The 21,062-nt window shown below is 38.7% G+C and overlaps 2 protein-coding genes and 1 long non-coding RNA gene across 4 annotated transcripts; 2 read left to right on the plus strand and 1 right to left on the minus strand.

Moving 5' to 3' along the window:
• Window positions 1-10: 10 nt before the first annotated feature.
• LOC114135048 (V-type proton ATPase subunit S1-like) lies at window positions 11-11,502 on the minus strand. Its single transcript, XM_028001953.1, has 8 exons — window positions 11,341-11,502; window positions 4,864-4,883; window positions 4,553-4,614; window positions 4,202-4,270; window positions 3,970-4,124; window positions 3,636-3,686; window positions 2,187-2,424; window positions 11-370 (listed from the first exon to the last, which is right to left on the minus strand). The coding sequence occupies exons 1-8, from the start codon at window positions 11,421-11,423 to the stop codon at window positions 113-115; spliced, it is 936 nt and encodes a 311-aa protein (XP_027857754.1). The 5' UTR covers window positions 11,424-11,502; the 3' UTR covers window positions 11-112.
• An 885-nt stretch (window positions 11,503-12,387) lies between these two features.
• On the plus strand, window positions 12,388-14,132 carry LOC114135787 (uncharacterized). 2 transcript variants are annotated; one of them, XR_003593658.1, is made up of 4 exons: window positions 12,388-12,870; window positions 13,016-13,525; window positions 13,612-13,963; window positions 14,044-14,132. It is a non-coding gene; the product is annotated as an uncharacterized LOC114135787 (long non-coding RNA). The 2 variants fall into 2 exon arrangements; XR_003593657.1 differs by having other exon boundaries at window positions 13,016-13,963.
• Window positions 14,133-19,036: 4,904 nt separating this feature from the next.
• On the plus strand, window positions 19,037-21,020 carry rps23 (ribosomal protein S23). The gene is made up of 4 exons (XM_028003747.1): window positions 19,037-19,117; window positions 20,116-20,275; window positions 20,558-20,678; window positions 20,834-21,020. Exons 1-4 carry the CDS (start codon window positions 19,114-19,116, stop codon window positions 20,978-20,980), a joined length of 432 nt encoding a protein of 143 aa, XP_027859548.1. The 5' UTR covers window positions 19,037-19,113; the 3' UTR covers window positions 20,981-21,020.
• Window positions 21,021-21,062: the final 42 nt, after the last annotated feature.

The raw sequence follows: 21,062 nt of genomic DNA on the forward strand, positions 1-21,062 counted from the left end.
ATTAACAAAGACAATTAATAAAATGATTTCCTTAAAAATGAACTCCTGAGCAGAAACATGACTCCATGGGTCATCACAGCTCTGTCTCTGTTTTAGGAACCTTCTTTTTGTCCTACATCACGTTCTTCCCGGTGGAGCTTTCTTCGCAGCAGTGGTCCAGCTGCTCTGGGCTCTGAGGGAAGTAGATATCAGGCTTTTGGTCGTCGTCGTGCTCGATGTGTTTCAGGTGGACGACCATGTGCAGGGCGTAGGCCAGAACCAGCAGCAGGATCAGGGAGGTGATGAGGCCCATCAGGATGGCCGGGGTCAGGACTGTGGTGCAGTCGCTCGCAGGAGAAAACCTCCCTTCACTGATGTTGAATGCTTGGATCTAAACACATCAATACCCGTTTATTAAAGTTGATATAATTCAGTTTAACAGACATATAATGGACCGATTGCAGGCTATTGTTTATATCCGGAAATTTCACGCATCCGCACAATGCTGGAGGGCAAAAAGACAATTGTGTTACTGGCCGTTCGTAGCAACGCTGCTGCGGTAGAACGACCCCATTAACAAAATGAAACCTGGACATGTATTTTAGGGCCATGGGCCACAGCAAAGGGAAAAAATAACACAGAAAAACCATTACAGAACAACTTAAAGCTACTCTTCCTCCCTCTTCTCTGACGGCTACGTTGCACTCAGACTCGTTGCCATTTTAACTGACAATAATTCAACACCAAAAAAACACTCAAACATTTCCCATTCAAAGAACAGAACATTCAGTCCGTTACAATTTTAAGTCTTTAGGCTTGATGTTTATTTTTGGGATTATTAATAAGCGATCGCTGTGATAGATTGGCTACAGCTGCTATTAAGCTAACATAGCTGTAGTATGTAGTTGAAGCTAATTAGCTAACGCCTGCTCTACTGATGATCTGTCAGAGTTGGTTTTAGGTTGCTGTTTACATTTTTTAAACATACACTATGTTGCCTTTGTGAATTAAACTGGACCGGGAAAATGCGGATCGACGTGACACCTTTTTGAAAACCACACTGGGACTCTCTCTGGTGGATATTTTGTTGCATTGTTTGGTGACGCTAAAAAAAAGATTCAAGATGGTTGAATGTAACACTGAATGGTTCCTAAATTAAGCTGATTATTACCTTAGTATGTTTTGTTTCAGACAAGATTTGTTCATAGGTATTGGTTAATAGTGAGAATAACTGTCTCTTTGTTTTGTGTAACAGTGATGTGAATAATTTGTACTTTTAAATCAATTATGAAAATTTTTATTTCAGCTCGCAGTAAGCATGGCTAATTTGCTATGTTCATTAGCTAATAATATGCATTGTATATTTCAGTTTACATGACCAAAGTGAAGGAGGTGGTCAGAGGCCATTCTGCGCGTAACACAAACCCTGTAAATTCTAGACACTAACAGGTACCATAGAATTGCACAAAAATCCGTGAGGGACGACGGAGTCCCTGCTCTGTGAAAGAGGTGAACGGAGCCCATTAAAATGCTGTTTACATCGTTTTAAACTGTGTGATTGTGAGCGGGAATAAAAATAGCAGCAGGTATTTTGTTCCATACAACACAGTAGGAGTGAAACAGGTAAACCTTTATGGATGAAACTCCACTAAAAACCCACCTGTTTAGGATTGTATTTGAGATGTAATCAATTACAAATTTATTGATGGAACTTGACTTAATGTCGTGTTTTGATTATTGATTCTATGTTGCATTGTGTTTCTGTGTTTGATATGATGTAAAGCACTTTGAAATGCCTTGCTGCTGAAATGTGCTATACAAATAAAATTAGATTTGATTGATTGATTGATTCTTCAGTAAACAAGTGAAACAAAAGAGAAGTTTTGTTATCTTGCTGTCTAGCTGGTGAAAAATCGAAATGACTGCACAGTAAAGAACATCAGGGCCACAACCAGAGGAGATATTCAGCACATCAACCATGAGCCTGCGGTCAGGTAAAACAGATGACATGGAGAACCAGGATAATGCAAGCAATACAGACGCAAGTTCCAAGTCTCACGTACATCCAAACGTTCGTTCACAAGTTCTGCAGCATTAAAAGCACGGCCTAACTACTGATAATCATGGCTGGAGCTTTTTGCCCTCCAGCAGATAGATGGGGGCGGGGCGGGTTCAGGGGCCCCATACGGGAGAACATTATTTGGTACCTGGAAGTCGATGAAGGTGATGGCCCAGCGCTGTGCATGCTCAGTGCTCGGCAGTAACAGACCACTGTATCTCTGCAGACTGCTGACATGCAGGCAGCGGTAGGAGGAGGAGGCCGGAGCGTAAACATCCGTGGCGTTGAAGACAACCTCCTCAGAAGTGTTGTATGAAACAGAGACCCGGTCCACGGAGAACCACCACTGACCTGAGGACTCGTAAAATGTGTTGGAGAGCTGAAATCTGGAGAAAATAAAATCTATTCAGACAAACCAAACCCCATCATGGGTTATCTTACTGCAACGCTCATACATAAATCTGACATTTCTCTATTATGCATTGTAAACAGAGAGAGCAGCAAGATATCCTATATCAAGAGCAAAAGAAGGGGATTTTATTTAAAAAAATACAAATCATATCTTTATTGAAATCTGCTGAGTTACAGGAACCTGGAGGCTGCAAACTGGCATATATCCAGTCTTAATGCAAATAATGCAATCTAATACAGCTGCAAAAACTACGCCCTCTGGTGGCTTCGTATGGACATGACAGCTTTTTGCCAACCAAATCACATTATCCTCAGTCATTTCTCACTGGAAGCATTACTTGGTGCTTCAATTTCTAATCCGTGGATTTATAACAAAATTATAAATTAAAAAGAGGAGAAAAGAAATTAATTATTTCTTTTGTGCGCATATTCTGATGAAATATTGAGATGAAGAGAAGCTCTTTCTCAGGGCTTCTGTCAATCCTGCAGGATTCAATTGTGTAACAGGTAACAGGTAAACCTTTATGGATGAAACTCCACTAAAAACCCACCTGTATCTTTTTTATGTTTTATGTACAGAAATGTCTGTTTCAGAATAGAATAAACAGAAAGACCCTCTGCTCTCCCTCAGTTGTGAAATGAAGGTCTAACTGCAGCCAATGAAATGCTAGTGTAAGCCTGCAGATACACAAACTGGGCTCATTATATATTATTGAAAAAACAAGAAAATAGAAATCTGTGTAAACAACAGCATAGATGTAAACAGCTTATGGAGTTTGTTGTGAGCAACAATAGTTATAAAGTGTAGGACTGTTGGGAGGAAGGACCTGTGATCACGCTGCTTTGTGCACCCAGGATGAAAATCCGACTAAAACAGTTACATGTTATTTCAAGTGAATTAGATTCATGACAGTAGTATAAGACTGAACTGAAATTAAAACAAAAAGCACCCCAAGTGTGCTTTTATGCTGCAAGGTCATTAGAATTTTTTTATTTTGCATTATTTTCCTCACAAATAGTCACTGATTTGTAGTTGATTTGAGCTGGACATATGTCACATTAAAGATGGAGAAAGTTTTGAAATGATTTGTCATTTTGTTGTTTTTAACATCAGACTTCCACATCAGTTTAAAACTATATGGATGATGGTTATTATTTAGTGTTGCTGATTATCAGACAGACTAACCTGATTGATAAGCCTCTCAACTCCTCCACATCTCCAAACCTCATGACCAGCCTGAAGAAGACGCACAGATACAAGGAGTTAAAGAAAAACACTTGATCAGGTGTTCTATTTTTTTTTTCTTTTTGCAAAAATGCTATTTTTTACAGAGAGCTCCTTTAAATAAAAGTTAAAAACCTGTCTATTTAGAGGTGCTTTCAGTCCATAATAACTGCAACATGGACCAACATATTTGATGTTTATTGATGATTTGATGAATGTTTCTTCCTGGTTTTTCAAATCTGTATGATGTTTTTATGATTTTGTATTTTGAAATGCGTTAGATCTGTGAACATACGTGGCTTTGTCCTGCTGGCAGAGCGACTCCCTCGTGTCGACAAGCTTCTGAGGAGAAAAGGTGAGCTCTGTCAGGTCCACCGGTCTCTGCTTCTCAAAGCGCAGAGAAAGTTTCCTCGCCTGGAACAAAATACACGGCTCTCCGCTGGACAACACCTGCAGCATGGAAACAACAAGAACATTAAAACATCCTCAAACTGTGTGAGGAGAAATGATTTTATTATTAATGTCACCTTGAGAGGAGAGAAAGGAAGAGCAGCTCCTGCTGCTTGGAGCAACTTTCTCTGTGCAGCGAGAGGATTCTGCAGGAGACAGAGTTGGATAGTAACTAGTTACATTTACTCAGTTACATTTATTGGACTAACTTTTTGGGGGAAAAATACTTTTAGGAGTATTTTTACTACTTTTTGAGTAATTTTATTATAAAATAATAAAACCTTGCTACTCTACCCACCTCTGATGTAATTAGGGATTTATTGAGTGTATTACTGGATTGAATTGACTTTTTCATTTTTCATAAAGTGCATTATGATGATACATGTTGTGAATAATTAAACTGAACTGATTGTTACTGTTAAACTCACCTCCGGTTCCCCAGTGAAAAACAAGTTTTCTTCATTTCTCATCGTCGTTTTGCTTCCTTCATCTGGATAAGAAACGATCAAAAATATTCAGATTTCACAAAAAACTTTATGTATTTATCATTGAAATATTGTCTCCTTTGTTCACACATTTATTCTGCCCTTATATGTTTTAAAGCTAATTTAGGTCATTTTTTGCATGTCTGATTATCACATTAGTTGACAAAAGCATTTCCTAATAAAATTGTTGCACGTTTCCTACATCCCAGATTCAAACCTTTATTCTGTTTAAAATGTTCTGATGGGTAATTTACCTCTGACTGCAGACGCTGAGCTGTAAACAGAAACCACAGGAGAATTACCAACAACGTTTCGTTATTATTTCTGCATAATATTCTACACTAATGAGTTCTTATAGACACTTTGACTTCATCTTATTACAGTTTTTTACATTGAGACTTGTCTTTAATCTTAATGTTTCTGGTTAAATTAATCAGAAAATATTAAATGCAGTGATGACTCTTTTAAACATTTGACAAAGTCAGTCAGTTTTACTAAAATGTGTTACAACCTGCCTGCAGTTAGCTGCTTAGTCAGTAAAAAAAACTATAAAAAATGTAAATAATTTTGTTAAAAAAATTATATTTTGCAATTTATTCATTCGATATTTTATATCGATTGAATATTCTAATTTATTCAGTAAATTACATCTGATGAAGGTTATTTGTCAGATTAAAAGTATGTTTTGAAAATGTCTAACTTTGAAACATATTTTTTATCAAAGCTACACTGTATTTTTTATTAGTCTGACATAATATTCTTGTCATGTTTTAATTGACTTTAAGCAGAAAATGATCATAATTAACAGAATTAAAAACATTTCAAACATTCATCTCTGTGTAATTAATAATGTTTCATTTAGTGATGAAACAAATGGACTTTTGCATAATATTCTAATTTATTAAATGAGTCTGTAAACACAGTGCTATAAAAAGTTTTTACACCTTTTACAGATTTTGTTTCTCAACCAGAAGGTCAGAAAATAACCCAACAACTGCAGTGATGAAGTTTAATAATTCAGCAATAGGAAAGAGATTGAGCGATTACAGCGTTCATAGTTTTTAAAAAGACGACTCCTTGTTCTGCTTTCTTTCTGTTTGAAAATCTTTCTCTACATTGTCAGGAATTGCTTTTGTTTTTGTTTTGATTTTTAAGTGACCTCACAGTAATCCATATTAATGATCCTGGCAGTCAGAGCGGGGCAGTGGGTTCTTCTATGAAGCAGATTTGGTCAAAGAAAAGTGATATTTGCAGTTAACCTGTGAAGAGAGCATGTGGTGGGCCCAGTGACCCGGCTGGCGACCCGCTGGATTAAAACCAACACTTGGTGATTAGCCTGGCGCAGGCAAAGATGTGCTGCTGCTGCTGAGTGGAGCGGCTCTGACCCACTTTCCAAACAAATGCCTAAAGTAGAAAATAATGGACCGGAATCTAATACTGAAATCAGCTTAACTGGAAACAAGAGATCTGATTAATCTTTTAGTTTCCTCTCTTTCAAACTGCCATAATCTGAGTCTGAAATCAGGGATTCAAGCAGCAGCAGCGTTTTTCCAGCAGCACGCCACGTCCTGTTTCTGATTTCATGCACAAAATAATAACTCTGTGTTTAAAACATTTCCTCCTCTCTGTGCTGATCAGATGGAAGAAATCTCAGAGCTGCCTTCCGGTTCTGCTGCAGGTTGATGTCTGATGACATGACCCAAAACTAACAAGTTTCTAATTATTTGTTTTACATTTTTTGGCATATAACTCATAACTTATAGTGGTTATAGTGGTTCTTTAAACTATTTGGCATATCAGACTTATCTTCAATCGAAAAGGTGAAACTTAGCAAAGTTGGTTAGTAGCTATTTAGAATCTACTCAAGTACATTTACTTGAGTAACTTTTTGGAAAAAATACTTTTAGGAATATTTTTAATGCGCTGTACTTTTTACTTTTGCTTGAGTAATTTTATTATAAAGTATTTCTGCTCTTACTTGAGTAAAATTTCTGGATTTTCTTCCCACTGAATGAAAAACAAACATGTTTTAACCAGAAACAGACAAACACCTGCACTTTTTGTTAAAGTTTTATAAGTTTTATATTGAAAGAAACTGATTTGGAAACATTTTATTTTTGCCTGATTGCTACGACTCGCATCATAAAGTTAATTATGCAAACATGAGTATGATTTTGGGATTTTTTTGTTACTCACATGAATTATTGTCATTTTGGTCCTTAAAATACTGAAATTTCCATTTAACTTTATGTTTTGGTTCGTCCAATAATGCAATATTTAAATATTAAGTGATTGATAATTGATCAGATTGAATAGACTTTTCATCAAACTCTTAGTTGAGTAATTTCTTGGATGGCTACTTTTTACTTTTACTTGAGTAAAAATATATTTAAGTAGTGCTACTGTCTCCTCAGCTCAGTTTCTGGGTGCTTAACCCACATCTGTTAGTTAATATGTATTTTATTGAAAACGTTAAAGTTAAATATAAATACATCACGCATTCAAACTTTCAGTTTTATAGTGAAACTAAAGTTTGCATCACCAAATGGAGGGATCTAATTAGTCTACATCATGAACCTATTCTTATTAAGCAGAATAAAAAGAGGAGTTTTTCTGTATAAACTAATAGAAAATTAAATGGACCTTAGCATCACAACATGGAAAGTCAATGGACAACTTCAAAATTCATGTCGAATGTAGTAACATTTGAAAAATGGAAACAATTTCTTTGATGCTTTGTGTCAATTTAACATTGATGTGACCCAAACTGATTTACCAAGTTGAAACTGGATCACATTTAAGTTGAACTTTACTCCAAGATCCAACTTATAACATTGGGATACAAACAGCAATAACCAATAATATCTGTTCCAATATTAAGACGGCTTCAGCTAATCAATTCCTCCATCTTTCCTACTGCATGCTACAATAAATATGGTTTATATTGTCAGAGGATGAATGGATGAATCATGTCTCCCAGTCAGAAAAGCAGACAGACAATAGAGCGGTCAAATCCAGGCTGATTGACCAAATCCCTGCAACCAAAACAAGATTTATCTGATCTTGTGTTGCACACCGGGTCAGGGCAGCGGCCAGCAGATTGAGGGACTGCAGCGATTATATAATGATGCAATTAATGGGTTTCTGCAGATTATACAGAAAGAAAGTGGCTTTCTTCCAGTGGGGGATTTCACGTCGTCTTAATCCTTAAAGTAACATCTATGAAGCATCTGCTTGTGTTCGCGTCAGCAGACATAAAGTGACATTTTCATCCTGGTTTCAGGGGTCATCGAACCAAAATACACCCTGTTACATGCAAACATGTTAATTAACTTGGTTAAACTTAAAACAGCTTACTACTAAAAACTTTTTGGACACTTGTTCCCAGAAGCAGAATCAAACAAAGAGTAAAGTTTTACTTTCTAAAAACCCAGAGATTATATTATCAGTTCAGTTTCTTCATATTTTAGCTATTTGTGTGTCAAAATGTGCTTGTGCAATCTGTTTCAATGTATTTCTTGTAATTTAGCCTTTTCTCTTTATTTTCCTGTAATCAGAGGAGGACAGAGTAGCCAAATGTTGTACTTCAGTAAGAGTAGCACCACCTTAACATGTTTTTACTCAAGTAAAAGTAAAAAGTGTCCATCCAAGAAGTTACTCAAGTAAGAGTGAAATAGTATTTGATAAGAAGTGAGGATTTGGTTTTCTGTGTGTTAATTTAGTTCCTGTGTTGTTTTGTCTTCCCTCTGATTGTCCCCAACCCCAGCCCTAACCCCAACCCCAACCCCAGCCCCAACCCAAACCCCAACCCCAACCCGTTTCCCTGAAACCTTCCTGGTGTGTTTAATCCCACCTGTGTCTGTTTCCCTGTCGGGTCTTAGTGGTGAGTCACTTCCAGTTGCTGGACTGCCTGGAGTTTTATGAAACCTTGCTTCATCAAACCATCATTACTTCACCATAACCTGAGTCCAGTTTCATCCTCACCTCTCAACACAACTACTGAGTAACTGATCAAATTATCAATCATTTAATACTTAAAAATTACATAATCAGATGGACCAAAATGTAAAGTTAGGTGGAAATGTTGGTATTTTAAAGAACCGAAATGACAATAATTCAAATAAATAACAAAAAATAATAAAATCAGGCAAAAGAAATGTTTCCAAATCTGTTTCTTTCAATAACAAACTTATGAAACTTTAACAACAAGTGTGTCTGGTGGATTTTTGGCTAAAACATGTTTGTTTTTCATTCAGTGGGTAGAAAATACAAAATTTTACTCAAACAAGAGTAAAAATACTTCATAATAAAATGAAGTAAAATTAAAAAGTAGTACATCGTAGTAAAAAGTCTCCTAAAAGTACATTTAGACAGTGAATGTAACTAGTTACTACCCACCTCTGCCTGTGTTTGAATGATTTTAAAAGCCTTTCCTACCATCCTGTTCTAGACGATTCTCAGCCATCAAACTAAAGTCGGTCGGGCTTCATTTCATCTCTCATAAGAGTTTAAAACATCATGATGTTTTCTTGCATTAATCTTTGGGTCGCTGGTTTTGTCAGCAAAGTGTAGACAAAGACGGCGGGTTAGAGAGAAAAAGCTTCTAGGCCTGTTGGTGAAAAGCAAGCAGGCGGCTAAGAGGCAGGAGGAACAAAGAGGATTAGGCAAACAAGAAACAGGATCAAAATGTGTCGGTGAGAGCCGGTGCAGAATAATGCACACAGGCAAGTGGAGTCCAACCTCCAAAAAAAATTATTTCAACATTTCTACTCCTAAATCATTTGTCAAAATAAAGTAAATTAATAAAAGCGAAGGTGTTCTTTAAACAGTAAAAGGAAAGTAGTTCCTTTCTGCAGCTGCTTTGGACTTTCGTGATGAAAGTAAATGATGTAGAAAAGGTTAGAGGAGGCTGAAACAAAGCAGCATATTGTCTGATGTTACTGTTTCTGTCAGTTCATGGTGAGTTTTCCATAGAAACAAATCTCTCTTTGATAACAGAAAACCTTTAAAATTAGAAACATTAACAGAGATATTGTTTTTTACTATTTTATCGTCATGAAATTCAGCAAATGAATGCACAGTACAGCCTGTTGGGTCGCTTGTCTTTACCTGCAAAGCTCTGGAGCTGAACTGCACATAAACAAAATGCCACCAAATGAAGCAGATCAAGTTAAAGGTTTGAAGAGAAAACAAGCAAAACGATGCAGGAATGTCACACAAATATTAGGCAAATATATTTAGACAAATATAGCAAAGTGTCCAAGAACAGAATCAAAGCTGCTGCGTTTTGTGTGTCCCTCCTCTGCTCCACCTTCAGAGGACAGATCGATCTTTAGTTTTTAGTGAGTCGCAGAGAATCATTTCAATATCTGTTTAAAGCTCATTTATTTCCCCTAGTATTTCATTAAATGTCAGATTCTGAATAGTTCTTATAAATCTTAACTCTTCTCTGTTTTATTGACATCTATCATAGTTCTGTTATTTTCTAGGGTCAATTAGGGAACCAGAAAACAAACTAACTCTTATTATTAGTAAAACTCAGGTTGAATTATAGTTTTCATTTCTTTCAACATATAAATCAGTTTTTAAAGTCAACTAATTATGAATTATTTTTTCAAAAGTAAGTTTTTCTGAATCTATAAATTAGGTAACAAATAAAATAGATAAACTGATCTGAGTTGAGGCAGAACATTTTGACTGCAGGATTATTTTGGGAGATTCTGTGATGCCATAAACTGAATCTAAAAGTTTAGCCAACGGATAAGAAAATCCATTTTTTGGAGGTGAAAGGTCAGATCTGCGTTACATCTAGTTAAATGTGAGAAAACAACAAACAGAACATAAAAAGCTCAACATTTTGAAGTTTAATGGTTTAAGTGTTCACTGGCTGCTGTAGTGAAAGTAGCAATGGCTTATTAATACATGGAAAAAAGCTTTGAAAGCAGAAAGATTATTACAAAATAATAAACACAAGTTTTTAATGGTTGACCCTAACCTGTTTCTGTGATGATTTGGCACTAAATATCTAAATATTGTTTCAAATATCAAAATTCTGAACAGTTCAGACATTTTATATAAACATTTTCCTGACATGTTTGCAGGATTTATTACTCATTTTTTCTTTAAATGGTGTCCTCACAACAGAAAAATGTGGAACAAATAAATAACGATGCAAGTTATTATGCAATAACTAAATTAAACTTCATGTTTGTTTTAAATAGTCAGGTAAACAAAAGACGAGGTTTTCAGAACATCCATTTCCAGCTGATTTAGAGGATTTCAGAATCAGTTTGAGCTGTTTCTATGAAACTGGGGTCCTGTTTGTTAATTATCAAATTATATTAATAAACATTAGTTCAGTGGGCATGACAGTTTCTCTTTATGCCTAATAAGATACAAATAACATTCAGTTTTATGGAGAAATTGCTTAAAGCTTTCAAAAATGTAACCAAGACTCGAAACATAACTAACAAAAGATAGAAATGTTGCTCATTACCAGCTGGATGAGGAAACCATGTCAGCCAAAAACAAGTATTTAAAGATTACATTCCTCTCTATTTTATCTCAAATAAAGTAGTAACAAAAACATGCTTTAAGTTAAAAACATGTCAAATTAGAGCAGAGAAACGGCCAGCAAATCCATAAGTGAAGGTGCCAAGAGTCAAAGATCTGAGACTATTGAGGTTTAGAAAGCCTGAACCTCAGTGCTGGTTTGTTTCTTTCTGACGTACCTGCTGGCAGGTTGCTGGTGGAACGAGGCAGATGAATGCAGATGAAGGATGAGGATGCAGAAATGTTTCCATAAAGAAGCCATTGCTGCTCTGACCAGATAGTGGTGCCAGTAAACATTCCCTTTCCATCCCAGCACAACCTAATCTACTTAAATCAGCCCATGGCCTGTAAGCCCCGGTGATGGACTGAGGAGTCGGCCAACCAGGAAAGACCAGGGCAGGCAGGCAGGGAGGGACGGACGGAGTCCAGCCCTGTGGTTAAACAGTTATGGTTTCCACATTTGGTCAGTTTTATCCCAGCAGATACATTACTGAGGATTAAAAGTACAGCAACCTCCACGTCAGAAAATCTTCACCAGAAAATATACACAAGGAGTCTAAAAATAAGAATGTAATTTTAGTTTTTTATTTTGTTTTAAACTCTAGCATTAATTACAAGCCTGTACAGTAAGGTCACTGATTATTCTAGCCATCATAATCTGTGACAAATGTGATCTTCGCTATTTTAGAGTTAAATATGATTTCAAGTGAAATGTGACTGAAATGAAGAGGCAGGAAGAGGCAGGGGCGCAACTACATATTTTTGAGGTGGATGCACTCTGGTGGAGGAAAAGACCGCTCTGGAGCAAAAAGGTACCGCTCTGGAGCATATAAACACCTACTTGGAGCAGGAAAACAAGACTTTGGAGCTGATAAATGCCGCCCTGGAGCAAGAGAACAGCACTCTGGAGATAAAAAGCACCGCTCTGGAGCATATAAACACCACCTTTGAGCAGTAAAATACCTTCCTGCAGCGTGAAGTGGAACAGCTGAACAAGAGGCTGAGGGACAGAGTGGAACAGCAGAACCAGCAGCCATCTGAAGAGGAAACCCACAAAGACAGCCAGTCGGTTTCAGACCAGCCACAGAATCAGCCGCCTGTATTCAGACGTGTGATCAGAGGCATCTCCAATACACTTCGCTTCGTAGTGAGTCCCGTCGGTCTCCTGCTGACCTCCAGGGCTTCGTATTGAGTCCCATTGGTCTCCTTTGGTTGATCTTCCTTCTGCAAGGAGTTTGCAAGTTCTCCCCATGCATGTGTGCGTTCTCTCCGGGTACTCCGGCTTCCTCCTGAAGTCCAAAATTATGACTGTTAGGTTAATTGATTTTAGAGAAATCAATTAATCTTCCTTGTGATCTTCCTGTGTCTCCAGTTTGTCTTCTTTTTGCTTTTTTTGTTCTCCCCTGTTTTACTTCCTCCAATCCCTGTGATTGGAGCCGTTTCCTCCCATGGGTTGAATACGCTCACAATAGTCATATCTCTGCAGCCACTGGTTTCTCTCCTTTCGAAGTCTCTCTAGGTCTCTCCAGCCACCATTGCTCTCCTCTGATGAGAATAACATTGCTGTCACATCCGTACAACATCACATCCGCCGCTGCAAGAACATCTGGAAAACCACCATCGACGCCCTCAATAACACCTCCGCCCAGAACAAGCGCCTCGCTGACCGTAGATGGACCTCGGCTCCCACCTACACTCCTGGCCAGAAGGTTTGGTTGTCCTCCCATGATATTCCGTTAAAATCTATGTCAAAGAAACTTTCCCCCAGATTCATTGGTCCATTCGAGATCAAAACTATAATCAGTCCGTCTTCTGCCTTCCCTACGCAGCCATCCCACTTTTCATGTCTCCCAGATCAAGCCCGTCCAGTCCAGCATCTTGTGCCCTCCTTCCGAGCCCCCTCCTCCCGCCCAAGACGTGGATGGGCATTCTGCTTACACTGTCCGCCGGATCGTGGACTCCCGTCGACAAGGTCGTGGCTGGCAGTACCTCGTCGACTGGGAGGGCTACGGTCAGGAGGATCGCTCATGGGTCCCAGGTTCTTTTATTCTTGACCCTTCTCTGATTGAGGATTATCGATCTTTGCTCCCTTCCGGTTCATCTCGGCCACCAGGTGGCGACCATTGAGGGGGCGGGAGGACTGTTGGGAACCGGGGGTTTTGTTCCCTGTTGTGGGTTTTTTCTGTTCTCCCTGTTGGTCTGTGGCTCCTCCCTTCATCCACCAGATGGCACCAGAGGCTGTTTTCCTGGAGGGGCGTACCTGTGGTTCAAGCGCACCTGTGTTTCATTATCCAATCATCCTGAGGCTTAAGAGGAGCAGGTGGTCTGCACTTCACTTCATGGCCTGAGTGTTAGCCAGTAATGGTACTCTGAGCCCTCCTGAGTGTACTCTCTGAGCTTTATTGGAGAAGAACTCTTTGTAATCACTCTTGTTGCTTCCCTGTTCTCAGGTTTTTCCTTGTGACGCCAAGTATTCTCCTTGAGAAGACCTCGTTCTGGATTTCTCCTCCTCGTGATGCTGTGGATTATTACTCACTGGTTGTCCGAGTCCCACCTTCACCTCCTCCATTTGATCACAAACCGCTCCTGGGCTCTCCAGCTGGCAGTCGGATCGCTCCTCTGTCTTCTTCCATGCCTGAACTGACCTGTCCGCCCTCCACCGCAGCCTCCACGTTTCCACACGGAACCTCCCTGATTGAGCCACCCTCTGGAACCCGGATCACCTTCTAGACCCACACAAAGGATTCATAACCCCGAGCCCTCAGTCAACTCTCTCCCCGAATAAATGTTCCATCGTTACAAGTAAGATCAGTCTTCAACATTTTTTGTTGCTCTCATCTCCAACAGCCACAAACTCACCATCTCCCTTTACTGTCCTTCAGTGTACCGACGACTCCGTGAACCTGCCCCAGGGATTATTCTCACCCGACCTCTCTTGCCTTATTGTATTAATAAACATTCTCTAACTGATTCCTGCTCTTCTGTGGTATTCTGCATATGGGTTAGAAAACTGGAACTAAACATGACGGTAAGTCTTGTTTTCGGTGTCGTTTTTATGCAATTGAGGTTGCTGTATTTTTGTAGAAACGGGACTATTCGCAAGAAGTCGTGGCATAATCAATACAGTTATAGTAGGACAATCTCTGGTAATTTTTTTGTTTTTCTCTTTTTTTGGTGATGTATGAACTTGCATACATGTGCCTTATGGTTTGCTATTGACACACCCAAATATCTGTATTGTGAGACAAAGGGTTTCTATCCTACTTGAGAAGTAATGAACCATGAAAGGGACTGTTTTGAAAATCTAATATAATTTGACAGTCGAATAAGAAACGGTGAGTGACAATTTCCCAACTTTAACAGGCTGATGCATGTTTCCATTTTTTAATAGTCAAACTTGAACTCTTTTGGCCCCAGATGATGAATCTGCATGGAGCCATTCAGTGCAGGAACTCGGGTATGAAGTCCTCTTCCTCTTTTTGGGTGGAAGAATTTGTCCTCCAGTTTTCAACCACGTTTTCATCTGCTGTGGAAAAGTTTCTGGTGGCATCAGATTCCATTAAATCGCTATAATCCATTTTTCTGTTACCTTCAGCATTGTGGGTAATTATGGATGCAGGATTAACTTCTGCTGATGCAACTTGTTCTTCCTCTTTTTTTGCTTTTGCAGAGCATATCTGCATATTTCCTTCCATGAAGGAAAGATGCCGAGAAATAAAGCGATCGACTCGCATGGGTAAGTTCTCATGTTTGAACAGTTCTCATGTTTTACATTTTTGAATTCAGCTTCAACATTGGCTGAGCTTGCTGTGAGGCTGGTGCTTTTGAAGAGCGGAACCATTATTCCTGTCCACAGTGGTAAGTAACTTGCAAGTCTTATAATGTGTGGCACAATCATTACTAGACTGGTTGTCTTATAATGATTGTGATTGATTATCCCTGATTGTCAAAGGGAGGAAATGGATGTTATCCCTACCCCCATTAGCTGCAGCGTGTGTCCTGCTCTCCTCACAAATGTTTGACCTCCAGTCTCATAGGTCAGTCTGGATGTCATCACATGGATCCACTTGATGCACTTCCTTTGTCTTCATCTGGAATGAGGATGGAGTCTTCTGCAATCTGGGATTTCAGGTATTTTTTGCACCTCTCTGATTCTAGAGGGGTTCCAGAACTATCATCACCTTCTGCCTCACTGAGAGCCACAACAGTGATAGCATGTATTAACTGCTTTGCATGGCCCAAGCTTTGTGCTTGAAGAAGCTTTGCTATTCCCCTGACAAAGAAGTCTTTGACATGGTGTGACTTGTTTTACAGGCAGACCATCTTTATGCAGTGGGCAACATCAACCCTGATGTAACAGGGAGGAAGTTTTGCAGACTGGTTTCCAAGTAGCACACGGAAGCATTCATCAATGTATGACTTCAGGTTAGAAAGAGGAGTGAAGGCCTTCACCAGAGCACCAAGAATAGCCAGGGAAAAGTCACTCACAGCTTCCCTTGGTACAGCGGCACCTGCATGAAGCCATTCTGCCAGCCATGTTGCAATTGCATTGATGTCATGCCTTTCTGATAGCATTTGTACCACTGGGACTGAGCAGTTGTCTCCCCACAGAACACCTTGATATCAGAAGTTGTGGCCAGATGTACCATTTGGTCGTGTCAGTTTTCTGACAACTGAACCAGTTGCATCAAAGCAAACTACTGAGGGACATTTTTTGGTCAGTGCCTTATAAACATGTATCTGAGTTTGACTCCAATAGTGACAGAAGAATGTATCCAGACCAATATCTCTTATACTGCCACTGTTAGGTGTGCTATACTTTAATAACTGCAAAGAGAGAATGGGGTCTTTGTTGCCTAATTCCAAATTTGTTGTCTCCTGCTTGGCTTTTTGTAAGGTTGCCAGGTTTGGAGGGTGACTTGGCTCGGGATCTCCAATATCCATCAACTCTGCCTTCGCTGACCTCCATACAGCTGCTTCCATCCTACCCTCACACAACTCTTTGGAAACCTGTGCACGAAGGGTTCCTGACATGAATCTTTTGGACTGGCCAGTGTGCAGGGAGATGTCGGCGCCTTGGATGGAGCACTGGAGCACCATTGGGCTGTTGACCGTTGGCTCTCTGTCACATGTCATTTTAACATGGCCTTGACACTCTTTACAGAAGCCTTTGATATCAATGTACTTACTAGTGACAGTTGGATAAACTTTTGCTCTGTACAATACAAATGTACATGTGCTTTTCAACTTTTTCCAAACCAGATCATTAATTATATGACTCCAAGTGCCAGGTTTTAAAATAGTGTATTCCCTTTTGCCAGATGATGAAAGTTGGATGAACTTTGTTGAATCAATGACGCTGCCGTGCACTTCCGGTTTTACTCTGCAAAAACTTTATTTGCTCAAGCAACTAGAATGTTAGCTATGGATTTTTTTGTCGTTTTTTTTTACCCTTTTGCTGCATAATCAGCAGAAAGTAAGTCAACAATGTGAATATAATTGTTCAAACCACCTCCAAAACCAAAGCACAGTTTAACAGTCATACAAATTATACACATTACGCTACGGTCACGGCCGCATGTCATGTATTGACAGGATTCAATTATTGTGGAGAAAGTTATATTGGTGAGAAAACATTACTATCTAAAAACATTTCTTGAAATTTCTTCTTGTTCTAAATCTTTATTGAAGTTCAAAACAAAAGAAGGTACACATTGTACAACAGCTGAAAATCTGCAGAATTTAACTTACACAATAACATACAAAATTGATAACTGCTCGCTTTGTGGTTATCGCCAGCATAGAGCTGAGTGAAGCTGACACCACACCCACGTCAAAAATTCAGCAAATAGTCTGAGTGGTTAGTGCTCCGTTTTTGCAGGTTTGTGCCGTTAAAATGTTTGTGCAGCTTTGATTTCTGAAATAATTATTTTTTAGGTTATCCATAGTTCACCATCCCCCCGTCTTGCTCCAAAACAAACCAAAGTGGGCTACTGCTCAGTTTGTGCCACTATCCCTTATGAGATATTACATAATTTTCTTACAGACGACAACTGACTTCACCTAAATTGATGACTGTGACCTGAGTGAAGTTGGACCCCCACCTTCTTCAAATGAGACAAAATGGGTGTCAATCAACTTGACTCCGTTTGTGCAGCAAAAATTTTCATGTGTGCAGCTTTGGCTTTGAAGATATTAAAGTTTAAAGGTCAAAAGGTCAGCCAGTCCCCCACTTCCATAAAATCAGACAAAATAGGTGTCAATCAACTCGGCTACGTTTTTGCTGGTTTGTGCAGTAAAAGTTTTTGTTTGTGCTGCTATCATTCTAAAGATATTAAGAGAAATGTTTGTAGAGGTCATCAAAGGTCGATGATCATCAGTTCTTTTATAAACAGTTTATGCTAGTTTGTGCACTGATTTGAAGTCGTGAAAATAAGTGCTGATGACTGTCGATCATGAAATTGAGATGGAAACAGCAGACTAGATAGTTAGCACATGTTTTGCTCTAGTCCTACTTTTCGTATTTCAACAGTACAGTTTGTCTAATAGCGCCCTCTGGTGATCAGAAACTAAAATATAAGTCACCGAGTGTTTTGGGAGATGTTGTACCAGTTCGTTCTAAATAAGACCTGGTTCCAAGTGAATTTCATCAACGTTAAAATTACATTATTCATGTTCATAGGTTAGCACTGAACAAGTTCAAATGAAATTCACAGATCCAGCATGAACTGATGATCAATGACCTTTGATGACCTCTATTTTTTCTTAATATCTTTAGAATGATTGCAGCACAAACGAAAATTTTGCAGCACAAACATTTGACACCAATTTTGTCTGATTTGAAGAAGGTGGGGGGCCAACTTCACTCAGGTGGAAAACATTTAATTTGCAGAATCCCGATAATAAAACTTCAATTGTGAATTGAATGATTACATTGTATCTAAACACAAAAAATCAACTGTTAATTAGTAATCATACTATGGAAATGACTAACAAGATCTGATCAAACAGATCAAACAGATCCCTTGACGACCTCAAGGGATTTCTCACATTGGAGAAGGAACCGTCTGACTTCCTTTAGCCCACTAAATTTAACCTTACCAAAGTTTTGCCGTTAAGCAAACAGGTTCTGAGTTTGAAGCGGATCAGACGCCTTCAGCCATCTACTAAACCTAGACTCTGGCCTTTCTCACTGAAATATAAAACCTTAGACATAAAAAAGTTAAACATCACTTAATTATCATCAGCTTGTTGTTTGTACTCATCTTAAACAAGTGGCAGGAACGTTTGGATAAAAAAAAAGCTTTATAAGTTAATCGATTTAAGTAGAGTCCATGCAATAACTAAATAGATCATTAATTATATGACTCTCCTTGCCCCTTTCCTGTCAGCCTACTTTCATACAAGGGACACTAGAGTCCAAAAAAAAAGACATTTCCTTGTAAATGTAGCCATGATAGCTGTTTGAATAAGGTTTCCAGTAAAAGAAAAAAAAAGCGTGAAAGTCTATTTATTATTTAGCGAGTTATGATTAATTAAATGCGCTGATACTTCATTACGCCTGCCAAACACATAACGCCGCCTACTGGACAAATACAAAAATAGGTTGCTAATAATCAAAAAAATTTGATTAATTAATTTAATAAAATAATATTTTTTTATTTTTAGGTCCCCCTCTAGAGAATGACATTCTAGGCTAATTACGACAACTACAAAATCTTTTTAAAACAAATGTCCTCTGGCTTATGAACTATACTTATTTATCTCAACAAGAGCTTTAAAAAAATATCATGACATCTTTTAAGGGGTAAATAAAAAATCATTTAAAATTTTCTGAAACGACTTAATTTTACTCAGGCACTCTATAGTCTATAGATGGGGTCCTCCGACTACACATTGCCGCGGTGCATGCTGGGTTCTTCCTTTCCAATCCCTGACTCGCTTCTGCAATCATGGGTAAGACTCAGTTTTCATAGAAAATACTCAGTTTATGTCTTGGTTATACCAATTTTTCATATCACCGTTTTATGTGAACGTCTTCTGTGGTGTTTCTACTGTGTTTAGTTCAGTAAAATGCTAAAGTGAATGAGAAAAAAGAGGTTTATACGGCGGCGTCTCTCCGCAACGTGGAGCGGCCATAATGTAGCTATGCTAGTTGCTGGTCGGCAATTTGATCTTAATGCTGATTAATTTGTAACGTTAATATTACTAACAGACTGAAATTAGCATATGTAGACTAAGCAGATAATATCAAAAACTTTTAAATGAATCGTTTCTGGAAAGTTAATTTTTTTTGGAGATATCTGTTGTTAGTACGGTTTCCATGTTGTAGTTCCCTGTAAAAACTGCTTTGCTTTCGGTATTGAATAATACTTGTAGTTTTTAACATACCGATGCTATTTTGAGATTCATGTAGATGTAAACAGTTTTTAGTTTGACTCGTTGTAATGTGTGTTCCTCTGGTCTAGGACTCCAATGACCTGAACTAAGGCAGCATGACAAAACTGTTTGAAAATGTTCTGTAAAAGCAGTAGATAGTGCGGCACAACATTTAATCCACCATATTTGTGTCAAAAATACAAATTGGCATAATGAATTACTTGAATACTGTAATTCACTGCCATTAAAGCCTGGGGTAATTTTTGTTTCTCTGTTTGCATTAAAACGTGAAAATTTAACCCAAAGTCACAAACATTGACAGTTTTTAAACAACTTAGAAATTTGTGGTGCTAAAAATAAAAATGTGTATTCTGGCTATTTAAGTTTATTTTTTTAATAAAGGCTAGGACTATAGAAAGCATGTATTCTAATTTTCAAGTAAATTAGTCGTCCTAAAGGTTCGGAGTAGTGCTGATGGGCAATACAAAATGGATGCATGATGTTGATGGTTTTGAGTGGGTTGGATAATGACAGAATGGATGCCAGAGATGAAAGCAAAGTATCTTTTTCTTTAGGAAAGTGTCGTGGTCTGCGTACCGCCAGGAAGCTCCGCAATCACCGGCGTGAGCAGAAATGGCATGACAAACAGTACAAGAAGGCTCACCTGGGGACAGCCCTGAAGGCCAACCCCTTCGGAGGAGCCTCTCACGCCAAGGGCATCGTCCTGGAGAAAGTGTGAGTACAGCCAGACCAGATTAACAACTGACATACAGCCAGTAGATCACTCTTATGCTGGTAGAGGAAGCTTGTTTCATTCTCCAGGAGGTAAATGTTGCTGGCACACAGGAAATTAAACTCTGTACCTGAACCTTCGTATAATAAAAGCTCTGGAAAGTATGGAAAACTTAATTTTGAAATATCCATTTGCCTTATGAATAATTAGAAATAAAGAAAGTCACTGCTCGTACTCTGATTCATTTGCTTTGCAGCTGATTAGATTTTTGTGTTTTTGTGCAGCGGTGTCGAGGCCAAGCAGCCCAACTCTGCCATCAGGAAGTGTGTGAGAGTCCAGCTCATCAAGAACGGCAAGAAGATCACGGCCTTCGTCCCCAATGACGGTTGTCTCAACTTCATCGAGGTAAGCGGCTTCAATGTGTGCAGTTTGACTAAATGTTCAAGTTTTTATTTTCCATTCCTAAGTGGGAGCTTTTAAATGTGTGGATTTATTTTTTAATATATTTGTTGTTGAGTTCTGCCATCGCTAACATCCTCCCTGTGGTTCTGGTTCTGCAGGAGAACGACGAGGTTCTGGTGGCCGGTTTCGGTCGTAAGGGTCATGCCGTGGGAGACATCCCTGGAGTTCGTTTCAAGGTCGTCAAAGTGGCCAACGTATCTCTGCTGGCGCTTTACAAAGGCAAGAAGGAGAGACCCAGGTCATAAACAGTGGAGACAAACTGAAATAAACATGTTTTCAATTACAGTTTTCTTGTTTTGGTCTTGTTTTATGGCTACAATCATCACA

The sequence above is a fragment of the Xiphophorus couchianus genome, chromosome 20 (assembly GCF_001444195.1).
Source record: "Xiphophorus couchianus chromosome 20, X_couchianus-1.0, whole genome shotgun sequence".
Lineage (NCBI taxonomy): Eukaryota > Metazoa > Chordata > Actinopteri > Cyprinodontiformes > Poeciliidae > Xiphophorus > Xiphophorus couchianus.